Source organism: Tachysurus vachellii, chromosome 3 (genome assembly GCF_030014155.1).
Source record: "Tachysurus vachellii isolate PV-2020 chromosome 3, HZAU_Pvac_v1, whole genome shotgun sequence".
NCBI lineage: Eukaryota > Metazoa > Chordata > Actinopteri > Siluriformes > Bagridae > Tachysurus > Tachysurus vachellii.
Window position 1 is genome coordinate 9,498,508 of NC_083462.1, and position 21,528 is coordinate 9,520,035.

Genomic DNA, 21,528 nt, shown 5'->3' on the forward strand with positions numbered 1-21,528 from the left:
ACACACACACACACACACACACAACATACACACACACACAAGCACACACACACAATTACCATTCTGATATACAAATATTGCAGAAATGTATTCTCAGCTGTAATTTACATTTTAGTGGAGGTAGAAACAGCAGCTGGAAGCAGTTTCGGATGCATTAAAAGGACTGGAACAATTGTGATGTCTGTACATCCATCTATCCATTTTCTGTACTGGATTTTCTGTTTGATGTGCAACTAATTATGGACTAGTAACATTTTTTTGGTCATGTGATGACCTGACATGATGTAATGCATTATTTAACATGAACAAAGAATCATCTTTATCTTTAATATACCATCAGAAACATCACCCTGCCTTAAACATTCGTACAGTCAGTGAGTACAACTATTAAACTGTAATAATTGATATGAGACATATCTGATTTTTGCATTTTAAAAACATATGTATGAATTGGAACTAAATGGAAATGTTAACTTTTTTTTTGGACAAATCATGTATAATTTTTGGTATTTAACATCCTTCAGTTAATAAATATTACATGTTATATATGTTATTATATGTCATAAATATTTTAGATCCATTTTTTTCTGTTCTTTTTTCAATTTTTGTCTTTCACTGTTTCACAGTGCAGTCTATTATTGAGTAGTAAGCTAATAATAATAATAATAATAATAATAATAATAATAATAATAATAATAATAATAATAATAATAATAATAATAATAATAAAATAAATGAATGAATTAATTGTAGCTCTTTAATGAATACTGCTGTGCCCGAATCGAGTCATAAACTATTTACTATTTACTATTTTATTCTTATATTTATACAGATATATAGATAGATCTCAATATCCTATAGCCAGAATGACGCTATGAGCGTTGCTATGGTTTCGAAGCCACGCCCCATGAACAAACAAACAAACAAACAAACAAACAAACAAACAAATAAATAAATTCCCTGATTTTTTATTTTTCTAACATTTTTAACAAACAACTAACTGTAGCTCTTTTACGAATACTGTTGTGCCCGAATCGAGCCATAAACTATTTACTATTTACTATTTTATTCTTATATTTATACAGATATATAGATAGATCTCAATATCCTATAGCCAGAATGACGCTATGAGCGTTGCTATGGTTTCGAAGCCACGCCCCATGAACAAACAAACAAACAAACAAACAAACAAACAAACAAATAAATAAATTCCCTGATTTTTTATTTTTCTAACATTTTTAACAAACAACTAACTGTAGCTCTTTTACGAATACTGTTGTGCCCGAATCGAGCCATAAACTATTTACTATTTACTATTTTATTCTTATATTTATACAGATATATAGATAGATCTCAATATCCTATAGCCAGAATGACGCTATGAGCGTTGCTATGGTTTCGAAGCCACGCCCCATGAACAAACAAACAAACAAACAAACAAACAAACAAACAAATAAATAAATTCCCTGATTTTTTATTTTTCTAACATTTTTAACAAACAACTAACTGTAGCTCTTTTACGAATACTGTTGTGCCCGAATCGAGCCATAAACTATTTACTATTTACTATTTTATTCTTATATTTATACAGATATATAGATAGATCTCAATATCCTATAGCCAGAATGACGCTATGAGCGTTGCTATGGTTTCGAAGCCCCGCCCCATGAACAAACAAACAAACAAACAAACAAACAAACAAACAAACAAACAAATAAATAAATTCCCTGATTTTTTATTTTTCTAACATTTTTAACAAACAACTAACTGTAGCTCTTTTACGAATACTGTTGTGCCCGAATCGAGTCATAAACTATTTACTACTTACTATTTTTTATTTTTATATTTAGACATACAGACAAACAGATAGATCTCAATATCCTATAACCAGAATGACGCTATGAGCGTCGTTATGGTTACGAAGCCCCGCCCCATGCGCATTACGCAAACACAAAAGGACGCCGCCGTTCGTGTTTCTAGGCTCCTAAGCCACGCCTTCTCCTGAGAACGTCAGCACGATTCGCAGTGACTGGCGTTCGCGTGGTCCGAAACCCCGCCTTTCTGTGTACTACGTAAGCACACAGTTGGCGCGTGGTACGCATCGTTTGAAAAAGTGTTCATTGTAGCCTACTATTGTTACAAGCTACAAAATAAAGTAGGTGATGTTTTTTTTTGTTTTGGGTCGTGGTTAATGTTCCGTGAGCGGTTTTGTCACGCATGCTTCGAATAAAGAAATGTACGTGAATAAATAATTCGTAAGCTAGCTGGAGAATGAAGAGATTCCGTGCTGCTACTGCTAGCTGTTGCTAACTAGCACTGGAGCTATCGCGGAATCATGAAATATGATACAGAATCGGTTCATTCTTCTGGCACGTGCCACAAAGATTCAAGTTATTCATGTTATTGTTGTTGTTATTATTATTTTTTATTATTATTATTTTAAAAGGTTTTAACCCGAATATCTAGTTTTATTAAATCTCCATCATGCTAAATGCTAACAAGCCACACATTAAACTACCCAGACATGCTCATGATCATGCATCCCCTTTTTAAAACAGATTTTTTTATCCATATACATGATTAAGCCAGGAAGTAACTGTAGTATAAATCTGCTTGGGTGAGAAATGTAGAGAATCAGTATAGTAGTATTCAAAGTTAAAGGACATATGATGCATGATGACACAGAATATCTGTAGGGATGAAGATTTGTGGCATGATTTTTTTTACACTGATCTCTTTGGTAGAATACGCCTGCTGATGTCTGTTCCGCTTCTTTCTGTTTTTCTCCACTTATCGCTGAATCTCTGTCCCAGGCTTTCCCCGATGGATCGAGCCTCCAAGCGCAGGCAGGTGAAGCCCCTGGCTGCCTCGCTTCTAGATGTCCTGGACTATGACAGCTCAGATGACAGCGATTTTGAAGTGGGAGATGCAGATGCTACGGGTAATCGATGCCTTAACTGCTTTGTTCTGATAAACTGCTTTATTTTGAGGCACTGATACGATAAGTAAACATTTCAGGATGGTTTAATCGATGGCTGCTTCATGTGTTGTGACTTCGATTCAAAGTGGTGTTACTGTTCACACCCTGGAGTTGATTATCCTCTAACATCCTCATGTCCTGCAGTGTGTCGTTTCGGTAAAGGAAAACTTACCGACCATTGAAATCAGCTCACGACCTAGTTTATCCTAAATATGCATCTTTTTATCTCTATCTTTTTCTATATAACTTGGGGGAAGTCGTGGCCTAATGTTTAGAGAGTTTGACTCCTAAACCATATGGTTGTGGGTTTGAGACTCGGGCCTGCAATACCACGACTGAGGTGCCCTTGAGCAAGGCACCGAACCCCCCCAACTGCTCCCTGGGTGCTGCAGCATAAATGGCTGCCCACTGCTCCGGGTGTGTGTTCACGGTCTGTGTGTGTGTTCACTGCTCCGGGTGTGTGTTCACTGCTGTGTGTGTGCACTTTGGATGGGTTAAATGCAGAGAACGAATTCTGAGTATGGGTCACCGTACTTAGCTGTATGTCACGTCACTTTAGGACAGTTAATGTATGGTGTACAAAAGACAGCACATTTACCATAACTTATTTTTGTTCCTTGTAGCTGGCTAGCCGCAACATTACAATGCCTTATGGTCTAAAAATTGGTAGAAGACACCTAATGACATCACAATCCAGTTTGCAAACACATTGAATCGTTGTGATCATTTTCAACAAAATATGTTATAATAAGGAACAGAGGTAGATAACAAACTACAGCACAGCTGCGTATGATACGTTGACAACAGTATGTACTATATACTCTGCTCCTTCATGTGTTTCAGGGTCAGAGGGTACAGGGAACGGTAGCGATGACGAGGGCTCTAAAGACAGCGTCGGAGGTGCAGACAGTGACTCGGATCCTGCCGTAACTCCAGACGAAGAGGCCATTGATGATGATGAGAAGGAGCTTAAAGAGGATGTGCAAGAAGAAGAGAAAGTCAAGGACCAACCTTCCTCTGAGGAAAGTGGCAAAAAAGAACCAGTCTCTAAAAATCGCAAGAAAGCCGAAAAGACCTCAGACTCGGAGCCCAACGGGAGCAGCACGGTGGAAGAAAGCCCTAAAAAGTGGAACCTACGGAGAAACAGGCCCATGCTGGACTTCACCACGATGGAGCAACTAAACGAGATGGACGATTACGACAGCGAGGATGATAACGACTGGAGACCAACCTCTGGAAAGAAGAAAAACAAAGCCGGCGGGAAGGAGAAAGAAGGGAGCGAAGATGAGGGAGAGGAAGAAGGCAGCGCAGAGGAGGAGGACGACGGCGACGACGACGAGAACGAGGATGACGACAACAACGACGACGAGAACGAGGATGACGACGACGAGAGCAGCAGCAGCAGCGACAGTGAAGTGGCAGTTAAAAAAGCCAGGAAAAAAGCCAGCAAGAACACCAGAGCGTTCGATGAGGAGGAGACCAACGACAGCCATAGCACATCTCAAGGAAAGGGAAACGAGGTGAGAGAGAAGAGCCGTCTTAGGAACGATCACAGAAATGAAAGCTACAAAAGCTAAGCAGCAGTTAAAGTTCATAATGTAGGTGATTTTTTTTTACAACTTTCAGTGATCTTATGTGGTGGAATATCACGCATGAGAAAGCTCTGTCCAGGCACTAACACTTCAGTCATTAACACTTCCACTTGGAACCTTTCAACAAAAATAATGCCTCTAATAGTTTAGGGACAAACAGAAATATTTATGAAAAACTAAGAAGTCATAAAGCCCTGATTTTCTCATTTTATTTAAGTCATTAATCACCACTGTGCAGTGTAACAGTGCAAAGAAATTCAATGTTTAACATGGACACAACAAAACAGTCACAAATTCCATTTTGTTTTGACCTCCGATCAAAAGCTCTAAGGTTGCCAGATATTTTTTGGGTAACGTTTAAAAATCTGAGATATCTAGTCTAGCACTTTTATACAATACACTAGCACTTGGTTTTAAGGCTGAAAAAAGTCAGATGTATAAAACAAATGGGGACTGAGTAGTGGATGGACATTTTTATGGCATTTTATTCTTTTGCTGTCAGATGTGATGATACTGTCAATTAATTGTCTTACTGTATTTATGGAAGAAAGTGTAAGAAAATATATTGCCCCTAGTGGGCTGGGCAGAAACTACTGTGGAGTGGGACATGACAGAGACGTAGGGATGTGGTAGAATAGTGGTAAAGGTGATGGACTACGGAACAGAAGGTTATGAGCTCGAGTCCCAGGTCTGCCAATCTGCCACCGTTGTGACCCTTTGTAAGGCCCTTAACCCTCAATTGCTCAGTTGTATAAAATGAGAAGAACTGTAAGTCACTCTGGATAAGGGTGTCTACCCAACCCAATAAATGTAAATGTGACAAAGTAAACAGTTAACCTCTTTCTTGTTGGTTAGTTAGTTAGTTATAAAGTTGCAGTTCGTTTCTGGAGTTAAACAAGGTCACGCAATACCCCCCACCCCCCCGCCAAAGGTCACCGATCCAATTTGCAGCGCATCCAAATGAACGAGCAGTTCTGAGCAAATCATACACTCAGATAATACAATCAGCGGCTTTTGTAGTATCAGATTGAACTTTTCATAAGACCATAAGGTCTCACTGATAACTGACTTAGCCAGAAAATTTGAGGTCTGTTTATAAAATTGACGAATCTGTCTACCTCTCTGGGGAAATTACAGTGAAAGATTGCCACTAGGCTGCTTTTTTTTTTTCCCCCTCTTTCTTTTTTAATCTGAGATCGGTCTGTTATTTCAGTACAGATGTCCAGGAGTCACGTCTGAGTGGGAAGCTTATCCCAGATCAGTGTAAAAGAGGGAATATTGAGCTGCTTTTACTGCTGAACGTGGAGCAGATGTATGAGCCGTCAGATCCCTTTACACTCATCAACTACTACTAAATATATTTTATTTGTTTAACTTTTAACAAAGCACAGTCAAAGAATAAGATTTTAATTCATATTTATCTCTTAATAATGAGGAACGAAATAATTGGATAAACTGGATGTGCTGAAAATAATCAGCACTGGGTTGGTGGCTGTTACACTGTAAATAAAGGAATATGTGTTTAGTCAGATTTAGGGAAAAAAATATGTATAGTTTAAAAAATATTGGGATTCTTAACAGATTTAGGCAATTTAAACAAGAAAAATCAATATGAATAATGTGATTCTACAACTAATAATAATTATAATAATTATTAATGATAAAGATTATTATATTAATTAATAATCTGTATTAATAAGAATTACTATATTAATTATTAATAACTATTAATAATAATAATTATTATAATTACAATAATCATTAATGATAACAAGTAGATTAATTATTATAAATAATAGTAATTACTATATTAAGTATTAATAACTATTGATAATAATAATAATAATAATAATAATAATAGTAATAATAATAATTATTATTATTACTATTATTATTATTATTATTATTATTATTAAAATGAGTAATAAAAAAATGACAGGATTTTTTTTATAAAGCCGTATAGTTTACATAAACCTTTTCCCATGTATTTTACTGCTCATGCTGAACTTCATTTGAAAAAAAAAATTCTAATGACTAGACTGAATGATAGAGCACACATGTAGAGCGAGTGTGATCAGTTCACGTAACGTTAACGTAAACCAGTTACATTGTGAATCCCATGAGGATGTCGCAGCCGATGGGATCGACACTATAACTACAGTCTTGCATTTAGGAACTGAAAACACGCGTAGATCAGTGCTAACGTGTCTGTTGTTAAAACACCAGACCAGCGTTGTGGGATCGAGTCTCAGCTCAGGTGTGAGCTCGGTGTTTGATTTTATTCTGTGGTTCTATGCCGTTGTTACTAATTATATCAGTCTACTTCAGTACGGTCTACTTCTTATCCATTTATAATCGAGTGCATTAGAACGTGTATAAAGAGAAGCTAGGTCTAACCTGTGCTAACCGCTATATTCAGTCATTCCCTCAGCAGCGTCTGGTTTTGTCTTTTCAAGTCTCTTTGACTGCTATAAAGAGCTGACACTGCAGACTCCTTCACAAAATAAAGGCTGGACTAATCGTATCCTCACAGTAAACCTCACCATATCAATGACTACGCTCGTTTTTTTTTTAATCCGTTTATGCGGAGCATCCACCATATAAGTCTCTTTGTAAGCTGTTCTGACAGAAACAAATCCGTATATAAAGCAGGACATTATTAATATAAAAATATGATGTTTTTGTGGGTATATAATACGACACGATTATACAATAATAACTGATTTTACCCAAATTTAACTGTTCAAAAGTTTACACATGCTTGGTTTTTAATCCTGTGTTGGTATCTGGATGATCAGTGATGAAAACTATCAGTTTTTCTGAGTTTTTTTTTTTTTTAACGTGTCCTTGTTTTTTCCTGAGAATTGAAACTATTCAATGTTCTATAGAAAATGTAGGATGTGGTAACCTAGTGGTTATGGTGTTGGGCTACCAATGAAAGTTTGTAAGTCTGAGGGTTAAGGGCCCCTGAGCAAGGCCCTTAACCCTCAATTGCGCAGTTGTATAAAAATGAGATAAAAAAAAAGGTAAGTCACTCTGGATAAGGGCGTCTGCTAAATGCTGTAAATGTAGAAAAGGCCTCCAGCTCCTGCACATTTTTTCCTTTTTTTTAAGAATCTTCTGCATATTTTTGACCCCCAGGAGCAGAGACTGGATATATGATGCTGAGATCCTGAGATCTTTTACCACTGAGGAGAACCGAGGAACTCGTACACAACGACTCATTTAGCCACCTTAAAAAAATGTAGCTTTAAAAAAAAATCACAAATGATGGACAATAAAACAGGAAAATGTCTTAAACGTGTGTTGGGCCACAGGATTTATTTATTTCAGGCATTTAAACAAAAACCTATTGGAAAAACCCACTGACTTCAGGACAATTGGAAGCATCTGGTTTCCTTGTTATATCCTGCCTCTAGTTTTCAGAGGTAACAGAAGCTATGTGGAAACCAGCAATGGGATTAATCAGTTATGAGCTCATGCCTAGTGGAAAGGCTCGTTGTCGTACTCTGTCTGAATGGGGGAATCTCAGACCCTGATGTTTCTGCATGTTGTTTACAGGACTCTTTGGTGGAGCGAGCTCAGGTTTGGACCTCACAGAGGATGGAGCACATTCTGATCTGCTGCGTCTGTCTGGGAGACAACAGCGAGGACACAGACGAGATCATCCAGTGCGACAACTGCGGCGTGACCGTGCACGAAGGTCAATGCACACACTTTCAAACAAAGTTCAGAAGTCTTAGGCTGTGTCTCAATCAACACTCTAGCTCCCTGGGTGGTGAAATTATATATCATGTACACGAGTTTGGACACAGTTAAGGACCCTGGCTTACTACGTATTGGGACACATCATGACGACTTACTTCGCTTTGAAAAACGTCACCACTGACATGAGGGATTTCATAAAGTACATTATGAAAAGTTATTATTTAATACTTAAAAGTCACTAGACTCAATCAAACCGTATGTCAAAAATCTCTGTTGTATGTAATCATTTGAGAGCTATTCCGACGACAACAAGCTACGTACGAAGTAGACCAAGCTAGCTGAGATGGTCCACAATTTATTTACAACCGAGATGCTTCAGAAGATATGACATCATTTCCAGTAAGGGAACATAGTAAGCATTGAGGCTCCCTGGTTTTTCTGGTCATTTTGGGATCTTTTATTGAGCGATAAAAAGAGAGAGAGAGAGAAAGAGACCTTAAAATGGCCAAGTCCCTGCTCAGTGCCCTGGCTGCTGAGCTAAGAAGCGGATTGAGACACAACCATAATCCCCCACAGAGGAAAGTTACTTACTTTATTTAAAGTAGTAGGAATAATATCACCTCATCTCAGTATCTCATAACCAGGCCTGTGCTTAGTCAGTATTCAGGAGTGTGTTACAAACAACATTCCATGTCAGCACAGTAATGGCATGAAAGATTTGCCCGTGGCTGTAAAGTTTTGCTGCGTTTCTTAGGGCCTTTATACACCTGGTCACTTCATGTGTTTTCTCTGATCCGATAGCTATCTGATTGGTTAAAACTGTTCCATTTACATTAGGCCACATAAATGCGTCTTGGCGAATCGGATATCGAGCCGATCTTTCTACTCCAAAATGCTAGTATATTGTACCTCATGTCCGGGGTAATTGAAATGGAACACGCTTTGGTGTATGCGGTTTTCAGAATGCAATCAAAAAGAAGACGAATAAACTTGTTACAATGGTTATGTTACAAAAAAACTGCATTTACTGTTTGCTGCATTTTCGCTGGTGGCAGCAGTGCATTTTAAGACCCAACGAGACACCTGGGTGAAAGATCACCTGCGAGTGACGTACTTTCGTTTGGGAGGAGTATAGCGCTGACGTATGTGGCTTGAACAACCACATTCGTTTACACCTGTCCAGTTTCATCTGAAATGCGTCCCAGACCACCTCCTGAAGTGGTTTGAACCATCGGATTTATATCCGTCTCGAAACCGTTTCGGAGGGCGTTTAGACCTGGTCTTTTTACCATGGGATAGCTATCTGATCACAGAAAACGCATGAAGTGACCAGGTGTAAAAAGCCCCTAAGAAATCTTTCAGTATGTCTCTTCATCCTCAAGCCAGCATTGCTCCACTGCCTGTTTTGGACCTTTCAGGAGCTGCACTCTGTGGAACTTCATCCTCCTGCATTATTAGCTCATTGTGTCTGTGAGTTATTGGAAACAAAATCAATTACTCTTTAAATCGTCCTCTAGCTGCCGCCTTCACTTTCAGACAGGCCTAGTTAACGCCGGCCATGCCCTGCTGCATCAGGGTGACGCCGCTAATTTCCAATTACTCTTTTGTCATTTATTTATTTATTTATTAATTTATTATCCACTTTATTTGCCGACGCCTGACTGACTCTAGGTAGCCGCCCTCACAGCGAGCCACGCGACAATACGGCTTAAAAAGAAGCCGAGTCTTTTCTACAGAGAATTAAGAAGAGCTTTCGAATCGATGAAGAGAAAACGCAAGAAAGGATGAGAGAAATAAAGGGTTTACATGATGAGCAAGTGTGGGCTCAGGGTTCAGTCTGATTATATTCTTACTTAAGTAGCTTAATAAGGGTGGGTACAGTACCTTCGCAGTTTACAATTTGTCTGTCTGTCTGTCTTAGTTTGTTTATTTGTCTGTCTTTGTCTATGTGTATGTCTGTATTTATATATCCCTCAGTCTGTCTTTGTCTGTCTGCCTGTCTGTCAATACAGATTACTTGTATAGTATTGACACTCTAGGGAGGAACAGTGGTGATTAATGATCAATGGTCAGTGATTGGTCCCTGGGAAAAGTGGCGGTCAGTGATTGGTCCCTGGGAATAGTGGTGGTCAGTGATTGGTCCCTGGGAATAGTGGCGGTCAGTGATTGGTCCCTGGGAATAGTGGTGGTCAGTGATTGGTCCCTGGGAATAGTGGCGGTCAGTGATTGGTCCCTGGGAATAGTGGTGGTCAGTGATTGGTCCCTGGGAATAGTGGTGGTCAGTGATTGGTCCCTGGGAATAGTGGCGGTCAGTGATTGGTCACTGGGAACAGTGGCGGTCAGTGACTGATCACTGGGAATAGTGGTGGTCAGTGATTGGTCACTGGGAACAGTGGCGGTCAGTGACCGATCACTGGGAATAGTGGTGGTCGGTGATTGGTCCCTGGGAATAGTGGTGGTCAGTGATTGGTCCCTGGGAATAGTGGTGGTCAGTGATTGGTCCATGGGAATAGTGGTGGTCAGTGATTGGTCCCTGGGAACAGTAGCGGTCAGTGATTGGTTGTTGGAAACAGAGGTGATTAGTGGTTGAACCAGTTTTTTAGAAGTGTGTAAAGTAAAACACATTTTCCATTGAGGTTATACGATGGAGCTTTTTTTGCCTCATGCACCTGGATGTTGGTCCAGTGTTTGCAAGCATAAGAAATGATGTTTAGCCATGACAGTGATGAACCGGAGCTCACATGCTGCGCGCACACACACACACACACACACACACACACACACACACTTTTTCAGTGTCAGCTTGCTATACGGAGCCATTTCATATCACTGTAGCAGTGAATCAGGGGATGACCTTGAAACAGTCAGGTTCCTTTGATGGGCCAAGTGCAGTGTTGCAGAGTCAGCCTTTGAAGCCACACACACACACACACACATACACACACTCTGATTCATAGCCACTCTTCCTGTGTGTGTGTTTGTGTGTGCGTATGTCTTACAAGCCCTGAGATACGAAGAGAACTGAAGGAAAGATTGTTAGACGACGCTGACATTGTGCTTTTTTTTCTCATTGTAAGTCTGAGAAGTGGTTTATTTCCAGAAGAACAGGCCTGAGGGCGGCTGAGTGGCACACAGCCAGTGTTGGAATTGCAGTTTGGAGAAATGGCACTTAAGGCCACTTCTTATCTCCTTCTCTTCTACTCAAGACTGTATGTTTTTGCCTCTTACATGATGAAAGAACTCCCATGCGTTTGCCACTTAAATCATTTATATCCTGTATAGAAATCTCTCTGGTGGAATATTGGAAGTCTTCCCATACTTCTTAAAGGAAATGGAATGTTCCAAAGTATTTCATTGTTCCTGCCATGTCCAGTCTTGTGTGTCAGGTGGAATACGACATCGGAAGCATCACCCAGAGGGGACAACTGTTTTGCTCCAGAAACTCTCCACATGCCAGATGCCTGCCACCATCATGTGCCAGCTGTGCCATGCTGCAGCCAGTTCCTCTCTCTCTCTCTCTCTCTCTCTCACACACACACAGACACACACACACACTTGAGCCCTAAGCACTGGTTTAAAAAGGTGACCCATTAAGGAACACAGTTTTGTTACGGTGTGTACACGCAGAGTCAGTCAGCCATTTTGGTTCTGCAGCTGCTACTAGTGTGAGTGTGTATATATATATATATATATATATATATATACATATATATATATATATATATATATATATATATATATATATATATATATATATATATATACGTGTATATATATATATATATATATATATATATATATATATATATATATATATATGTATATATGTATATGTATATACACATACACGAATACACGCATCCCCTTTGATTAGCATTTATTGCTTCTGTGCATATCACAATGCTGTGGTATGAGTTTAATTACGATGTGGGAATGTTCTGATTGGTCCAAAAGGTGTTAGGATCGGTCAGGTTTACCTGTATTTAAAATGTGTTGGATGGATGGATTGATGGATGGATGTATTGATGGATGTATTGATGGATGGATGGATGGATGGATGGATTGATTGATTGAAGGATGGATGGATGGATGGATTGATTGACGTTACATTTATAATTATCAACCCAGAACAGAGGCTTTTCTTGTAACACTTCAGTGTTATTTTGTCTTATTAACGTCAAAAGAGAAGAAAGCCGGTGGTGAGGAAATGAGCAAACTTTTTTCACAGTTGTTAAACATTAATTTAACCGGATAAAAAGTACAACGTGTCGCTCTTTAACGATCGAAAAATTGGAATTGCTGTCAAATCTCTCTGGTGTAAGAATGCGTCTTCAGGATGTGCCGTTATAGGACAATAAGCTTATTTGTTGTTTGTTTATTTCTCTTTTGTAGAAACCGTCTGTTATTATTGTCCAAGAGTAATTTTTCTTCTTAGACCAGAAAAATTGCACGCGTCTTATTTCTCACAAAGCAGGATTCAAGAAAAACAAGAAAGAGGGGAAAAAAGGAAAAAAAAACACAAAAATTTGGATAGTCGTTTAAGGTAATTTAGGGTGCAGCAATGCTTTGAAAATTTTCCCCAGGATAGAAAAAAGCAAAATTGTGGCTGAGGTGATAATGAGCCAGCTCTGATTGGCTGCATCTTTAGGTGCACGCAAGTGTTTCTTCTGCTTGATTGCAAAGCTTTGCAGCCTCAGACAGATACTTGATGATGAGTCAGGACGAAAAAAGGAGAGCTGAGAAGTTCTACCCATGATTCCAAGAACTAACACTGTCCCACTGTCATGTTTTTAATGAACAAAAACACATGTATATGTCATCTGGACTACACCGTATAATCTGGACTAATCTGGACTCGTCTCCCACCAAAACAGTGTCTTTCTATTTGTGTTTTTCAATCGAAGTCTTTCCGTCGTTCCGATAACTTCATGTGTGAGGCTATTAAACCCGCACCCTAATAAACACCATCGTGTTGTCCATTAACGTCCTCACACTCATTGGAACACCAATTAACATGCCGCTGCGATCGATTTCACAGAGACCTTAATGAGTTCTGGACCGTAAAGTTAATTATTTCCCCAAAACATGCACAATTTATTTAGGTTGTTTACTTGCCTGAATGTGACTTTTGTTTAAAAATAAATAAATAAATAAAAGAAGCCCAAAAAACTTTCATATCTTTAGTACAATAATACTCGGATCACGGAGCCTCTTCTTGAAGTCATTCATATAAATATGATGTTTGGTTTTATTCCTGAGTAAATGCGTTCATTTGTATAGCGTCAATTCAATTCAAGTTTATTTGTATGGCGCTTTTTACAACTGACATCGTCTCAAAGCAGCTTTACGGAACATAAACATAGAACCAAAGGTTAATATAAAGAATAATATAAAGATTAACAGAATACAAAATTCAAGATTAATATTAGATGGATTTAGTTCACAATGTGTATGTATTTATCCCCAATGAGCAAGTCTGATGTAACTCAGGCAGCAGTGGGGAGGAAAAACTCCCTTACACGGTAAAGGAAGAAACCTTGAGAGGAACCAGACTCAAAGGGGAGCCTCATCCTCATATGGGTGACACTGGAGGGTGTGATTATAAATATACAGTCAATCAAATGTTGTATAGATGTAAAAGATCACATGGAGTTCACATCTCCTCTTTACGTGTAGCATAAAGTCATCGCTAAGTACAGGTTTGAGGTTAGATTGATTTGTGTGTGTGTGTGTGTGTGTGAAATTTTAGAAGTTTTATTTCAGTTGAACAAAACAGATCTCCAGTCTCTGTACTATGAAGTCACCAGGAGGTGTTCCTACTGCTGGTTGCCATGGTAACACTGTTTATCAGTGGGTGTCGTAACTAGCGTTCTAAATCGGTTTTACTTGTCGCTAAAATGGAGGGAGGGACATTCTGGAGGGATTTTTGGTATATACGAGTTGAAGGAGAAGCCGTGTGTGTTCTTCGCCATGGATCTCCTGCACTCTACCGTCTTCACTTTCATTGGAAGCTGCAGAACCGAGTCACTTTATATTTTATGCCGTTTGGCTGACACCTTTATCCTGATCTACTTAATTTTATCTCATTTTATCCACCTGAGCAGTTGAGGGTTAAACACCTTGCTTAGGGGCCCAGCAGTGGCAGCTTGATAGACCGGTGACCTCATCTTTACCTGAAGTTCACCTGTACTCAGCTTGGTCACGTCGCTGGATGATTTCGTGCTCTTTGTTGCCGTGAGATTAAAGACGAGCAAGTTATTGTTACCTTTAACGTCGTCGATGCTTAGAAAGCAAGTTAGTTCCTGTTCTGTGCTGTCACCAGCCTCAGTCTTCTCTGAAACCTTTCCAGCGTCAGGAAACTGTACCTCAAACTGCTGTTTACGTTTAACAATGTAACTTTGATCCGGTCTGCTGTACGTTACTTAAAGAAATTTTTTTTGAAAAATCTCACTTTTAAATCGCACAAAGCGTCCATTTTCCTTGAAAAAGCTGCCGTGTTGTTCATAATGTCGGAGGACAGCGCTGAACAAACGTCCTTAAAGCTTGCTTGAGTCCATTCTCGTGTGTTGCTCACTCGCGTTCCTTGAATTGGATTTCATAGATTTTTATTCATTCTAAACATAGCCTTTGTATAGGATTAAGCCAGTGTGTGCTGTCGTTTCTCAGAAAACCAGCAAGTGGTTCTTTCATGGAATGTGGAGTGTGTGTGTGTGTGTATGTGTGCTGGTCTCATGGTCACGGTTCGAGAGAGTCTGTGGGCTACTCTGATTATCTTATTTATTTATTTTTTTGAGCAGGAATATTGTCCCGCCTCCACATTAAGCCTCTGTCCTCCTTTACAAGGACATTCTAACAGGGAATTCAAAATGCACGTGTTGCATGTTTTAGTTAACTCTCTCTCTCTCTCTCTCCCACCCCCCCTCCTTCAGTTATATTGAGGAAATCATTTCATCCATGAACTGCTGGTTATGAAAATGATTGGATTATTTTGCCTCTTTGTATTTGGTCTCTTTGTCTTTCATTGAGCTTCGATTCAGTGCTGCTGATTCAAACAAAAGACGGCTAGCGTTTTGCGTTCCCTCTGAAGCTCATCTAATTTTTCCCTCTGCTCCCCCCCAGTTGGCTCGGAAGGAAGGAAGGTCCATCAGCTCTAATTGGCCGTGTTCACTCACTCGTTCATCCACCACTTCATTCCGACGTTTGTCTGTGCGGCTTTGTTAATAACGCTAAAGCGCTTGAATAGGAACGAGCTCAGCTGAAGGTTGTCTGATTGGAGGGCAAAACAGACTTAAAGGTGCCCTTCCACACAAAACCGTTTTTACTTGTATTTTTTGATATGTGTTAGGTCCATATGTGTTTGTGTTGTGTCGGGAATGTGAAAATGAACTGTTACCTCCCCGGTCAGTTCTAGCCACTTAAAAGAAATAAGCGGAGAAATCAGGTCAGTTAGAAAAGCTGCTCAGAGTGACGTAGAAATGATCGAGCTCATTACTATTCATGAGCTCTCCCACTTGAGACCGCGCCCACAGAATTCGTGTAGTTCAGTGAGTTTCCTATAGAGCAAGGATGACTGAACGTCAACGGGCTTGTGAAGAAGCCGTTCTGCCGCAATTCAAGGCGATTGTAAACAAGGTTCCTCTAGCCTAGGCTACTTATTGTGCTGGGTGAATGAATAGTCATGCGCTCATATCCTAGCGGTTAGCCAATCGGAGCCAAGCAGCATAGCTCATTTGAATATTCATGAGAACTGGCGCAAATCGAGCTGAGTCTTCCTGCAGGCTTTCTATACCACACTAGAATGGCTTGAAACAAGGGAACCAAGGCATTATTTCCACAAAAAAATGTTAGAGTCCAGACATTAAACTTCAGACATTACCACAAAAGTAATGAAATACGTGTGGCAGGGCATCTTTAAGTTTAACTAAGTTCGAATAAAGCAGGAGTGACGGCGGTCTTACGTACGACACAACTCAGAGTGCCTTAAACCAAAACCCTTTAAAATCACTGTAAAGTATGCCCTTGAGTCCACTCTGTTTTTATAGCTAGTAGTAGCAGCAGTAGTAGTATTATTAGTAGAATACTTTATTAATCCCCAACGAGAGCAGCTCAAGACGTAAAATACACAGTAACCTCACAGAATTTCTCCAATAAGAAAGAATTAATAACGTATACAAATCTCCAGATCGACTGTGAATTACAAAAAATATGAAATAAAGTGAAAAAAGAAAGGTTGGTCAGTTCAAAGCTGTACATCAGCTGTACATAATTTTAAGTAAAATACAGACAAAAAAGCATAAAATCCTGTAAACAACGTAACACACAAGCTATAAACCGTGTATAACTGTATAAATAACTGTGTGAACGTAGCATTAGGGTGAATCATTAAAGAATGACTAGTTTAGATCCTCACAGCTCTTCAGCCAGATCTTCTTTTCCCTATCAGATCTATATTTGACTTTGTTTCCTCTTTACTTGACACCCCAAAGGTTTAATAACGTCTTATTACAACTCCAAAATATTTCAAACAAATCCATACTCTCAGGGTATAAAGAAGGTATGCATCAAGACTCTCCTCTGTTTTGGCACCAGGATGGTGGAACGAACTTGCCCTAGAGGTCTGAACGGCTGAGTCACCGCCATCCTGAAATACTTAAAAACAAACAAACAAAAAAAAAGCCTGCATTTCTCTCTATATTTTTTCTTTAGTCTGTAGCCTAGTGAAACAGCACCAGGACGTAGTCATTGATAGAGACTTCAAATCACTTCTGTTAGACGTTCTGGATAAGCACATCTTCCACAGGGCGTAAATATAAACGTAAATGCAAGCAGTTAAGGTTGATATCAGTAAACCGGGCATTTAAACAGACAGATAAATTGTTACGCACAGTCACAGGATTATATTATGCTGCTCATTGTAGCTTTGGGAAACTTGCATGTTGAAATAGCAGTGCACACAAACCTCAAATTTAATTTTATGAACTTACAAATGATTAACTTTAAGGGGGTGCGAGGAACAATTGTTTCTTAACTGTTGTAACATACAGTAGGCAGCGTTAAAAGATAACTTTTTGCAGACGCTCCATGTTCCATAAACGTTCCATGCCTTAATTAGGAAGAAAAGTCGTTGTTGGTAAATTGCCGTGATATAAAAGCAATGATTTCATGCTGCCGTTGGAAAATAATCCATCATAACGACGATAACCGTAAAAGCGTCTTTTTATTTTCCTTTACTGTCACGTACTGCAGTGTTTTATTCCACACCCCTGTGAGCGCCGTCATAGGGATTGTGTTGTGTTTTACTTGACAATTTACTCGACAAATCCTTTTATCCAAAGTGAACATAAAATGCTTCCATTCTTTTGATGATGTTAGTTATTGAAAACGTTTTTTTGCGGTCTCTGTTATCTCTCTCACACACACACACACACACACACCAGCCCCCCTCAGCGTGCAGCTTTATTACTCGACTCTGAACCGCTTTCCCCCACATTCAATCTCCATCCCCTCCAAATCACTCGTCCTGATTTAGCCAACACCCTGCCAAGCCTGTCATTTCCAGCGAGGCTAATCTCGACTCCAGGGATTACGAAGCTATCCCGTAGTCATCACTTTTTCTCTGAGCTTAGCTCATATTAGCCAGTGACCTGTGGCTTATCCCAGTTCAAAAGGGAACATCACAGATTTGCTCAATGGGTAAGTCAGTTAAAACCAACCCTGTGCTTCAAAGCCTAATCAGTAAGAAGACTAAATCTTGCCAGCAGCATTCCTGTAATGCTTTTCTGAAATGACTCTTATTGACCTGATTCAATGAAGTCATGTATTCTAGGAGCATCAAATTCAGCCCTGACTGAAATCTCCATCCTGGAGGATCAGTCGTTTAAAGGAATTTCACTTGGGAAAACTGTGGAAACTTTTAGCTCCGTGGTGTTTTTGTCCATATCGGGCATTCGGTCTGCCTGTTTTTAATGAATCACTGTACAGTTTATTTTTCTTCTGCCCTGAGTTCTGACTGCTGACTTTAGATGCAACAGATTTCTGGCAGCGTCAATATTTTTATGTTTATATAAAAAGCTGCCAATACAGAGAACAACTACCCCACATGCTAACAGAAATAGAACTAGAAAAACATATCCTTATTACCTCAGGGTCACTTTTGAACAATGAGCATTCCATAAGGCTCTGGGTTCAAGCCCCAGTACTGCCAAGCTGCCGCTTTTGGGCCCTTGAGCAAGGCCCTTAGCCCTCCCTGCTCCAGGGGTGCTGTATTATGGCTAACCCAGTGCTCTGACCCCATATTTAAAATTTTGGGACATGCAAAGAAATAATTTCACTGTGCTGTAATGTATATAGGACAAAATAAAGGCGTCTTCTTCTCCTTCTTCTCCTTCTTTTTCCCCTTCTTCCCCTTCTTCCCAACCTTTGAACCACTCCAAACTCCTTATCTTCACCTTTATATAGACCAGGTTTTCATTCCAACCTGCCAAAAACCACACCAGAGTCTAACGAAGCTGAGATCGTCTGATAGAATCCCACGTGATTCCTGCTAGATTGGAATTAAAACCCGAACCCACCCCGACTCTTTGAGGTTAAGATCGGACACCAGTGCTCTAGACCTAACCTTGTTTTTTGTTTATACGAGGCTATTTTTAAGCCGTAAACACAACGATTGACCAAGTAATAGTAACAGAGCGTAGTACAACGATCTATCTGTAGAGAATCTTTATTATAGTTCGTTTGCATCTTATACAGTGTGAGAATCTTAAAGAACCAGCTGAACTCATACACACAGGCTTATGTGGCCAGAATTCACTCATCATGCTATAAGCATTCAGAACTGAAACATTTATTTGTTATTCCTCCAGCTCCGATACCCAGAAGCAACTTTGTGAAATTAGGAGAAAAACGTTATCTCTGAAACGGCGGAAAGGGCCTGATTGCAGTCCGTATTTGTAGCACGGAGCACGTTTGCTGACTTTAATAGGCACCATGGTAACCTGATCAACTCAATAATTGTTTTTCCAGCTCTGGCAAATTAAGAAGACAACATCATCGAATGCATTTATTGACTCTGCCTTGTTTTTTTTTTCCCTCTCCTATTTTCATAATATTTCCTACTTGGATCCAGCGGCTGTGTGGTACGTGGGTAAACATGCAGTCAAATATTTTAAAAGATTAACTTGAAAGTTAAAAAGATTTTGAGCTTATTGGAACGTGTGTGTGTGTGTGTGTGTTCGTACATAATGAGCTTTTCCAAGTAAAGCATTTTCTTTCTGGAGGACATGAAAAGCTTTCAGTATTTTCTACAATATATATTTGGTGAAGCTTTTTTTTTTTTTTTTTTGAAGAGAAATGAAGAGAATTGATGGCATTAAACTGGAATTTGTAACAGGTTTGGAGACACTTGGACATTCATTTTGTCTCTCAACCATTTCTGCATTCATTTGGAATGATTTTTGGGGTAATTATGTTGTTACAGTCTTACAGCTTTAACCTCCTGACAGTATTTAGGCTGAAATTCATGATTCTGTTCATCATTACTCAGGCCTTTGGACTTCTAACACACAACAGCCCCAAAGCATCAATAACCCTCCACTTTTCTTTGTCACTAAATGTGTGGATGTGTGTTCGTGGCTAAAATGTGTGCTTTAATCTCTGTGGTTTTGTCTGACCACAACAAACTCATCCAGTTAAACAGTTCTAGTTAAATTCATCCAGTTAAACAGTTCTAGTTAAATTCATCCAGTTAAAATAATCCAGTTAAACTTTTCCAGGTTATTATTCTGTTTTTTAACTGTGCTTATGCCCTTTATCTATCTATCTATCTATCTATCTATCTATCTATCTATCTATCTATCTATCTATCTATCTATCTATCTATCTATCTATCTATCTATCTATCTGTCTCTGTCTGTCTGTCTGTCCCTTTTTCTTTCTTTCTTTCTTTCTTTCTTTCTTTCTTTCTTTCTTTCTTTCTTTCTTTCTTTCTTTCTTTCTTTCTTTCTTTCTTTCTGTGGTGCTAATATAACACACAAAGTAAAAATTTCTTTTACATACTAATTATCATTCTGTATTTTGAAGTGTTCTTGTCCATTATCTGTTTGTCTGTCTGTCTGTCTGTCTTTTTTTTCCTTCCTGTTTATCTCTCTATCTGTGTAATGTGTTATTTTTAGAGTTTGTGTGTATTTTATACCTTAGTACGGAATCAGACAGGCAGCGCTGCAGGGTTTTCACCACACAGACACAGAAAACCAAATGATGCAAGATCCTCGAATATTTGGAAGCATTTTGCAGTCTGTTATGAAATCTAATATTTGCTATTAACGTATTTTTCCTCAGGCTGCTACGGGGTTGACGGCGAGAGCGACTCCATCATGAGCTCGGCCTCGGAGAACTCCACAGAGCCGTGGTTCTGCGATGCCTGTAAAAATGGTGTGATGCCCAGCTGCGAGCTCTGCCCCAGTCAGGATGGGATCTTTAAAGAGACAGATGCTGGAAGGTGTGGTTTTCAAAATTCCCTTAGTAACACTTATCTATACTAACATTTCTGTGTTCATAACCTGCTATAATACATTCATAAGGCTTTATACACATGTTAAAAATGTTTATGCTTTATAGCAGTGTCTGTTAAAATGATGCTGTTAGAGAGTATAGTGCTGTTAGAAGAAAAGTCTTAAGACTATGTGACAGAAACTGAAAGGCACAAATCCCTATAAATGTCCTGAACATTTTCCCATGTGAGAACTTTACTTACACCGAATCCTTTATTGATTATATTGTTTTTATTTCTTAAACAACTTTTTTTCATCCATTTATATCACCCTTAGATTATGTCAGCGGTCCAGGATTATGTAATTTTTCTGATCGCAGAAAAATCAAGCAATCTTTGTGATATTCAGAGGAGATCACAATCTTTCTAAATCGCCACAGATTTTATAGAGATTTGGGTCGAGACTCGGGACGGCACATCGTTACAAAGCCCTCTGAACTTGAGTAAAGCTGTCATCGAAAGTCATTATGTATGTGTCTTTACTGGTAGGAGTTTAAAAGAAGGATCCTGTGCCTGCAAGTTTTCTTTAAAAAAATAAATAGATTGCGAATAAAAAAAAAAATTGTGCAAAATCAAATGTTATAAAAAAATCCTGGAGGTTTTGATTACTATACAAGTCTCATGCATGTGCATGAGCTGAAACAATAAGGTTATAAATGTACTCAGGCATTTATAAAAAAGAAATGCAATGCTCTTTGAAA

At 39.0% G+C, this 21,528-nt stretch overlaps 1 protein-coding gene across 2 annotated transcripts in view; it reads left to right on the top strand.

Moving 5' to 3' along the window:
- The first annotated feature begins 2,035 nt into the window (after positions 1-2,035).
- Positions 2,036-21,528, top strand: part of phf14 (PHD finger protein 14) — a 90,488-nt gene continuing 70,995 nt past the window's right edge. For both annotated transcript variants that reach the window (XM_060865660.1, XM_060865661.1), the window contains exons 1-5: positions 2,036-2,155; positions 2,814-2,941; positions 3,824-4,500; positions 8,134-8,275; positions 20,617-20,776. In XM_060865660.1, the coding sequence (XP_060721643.1) occupies positions 2,824-2,941; positions 3,824-4,500; positions 8,134-8,275; positions 20,617-20,776 (1,097 nt within the window). In that variant the 5' untranslated portion in view covers positions 2,036-2,155; positions 2,814-2,823. The remainder of the gene's footprint in view (positions 2,156-2,813; positions 2,942-3,823; positions 4,501-8,133; positions 8,276-20,616; positions 20,777-21,528) is intronic.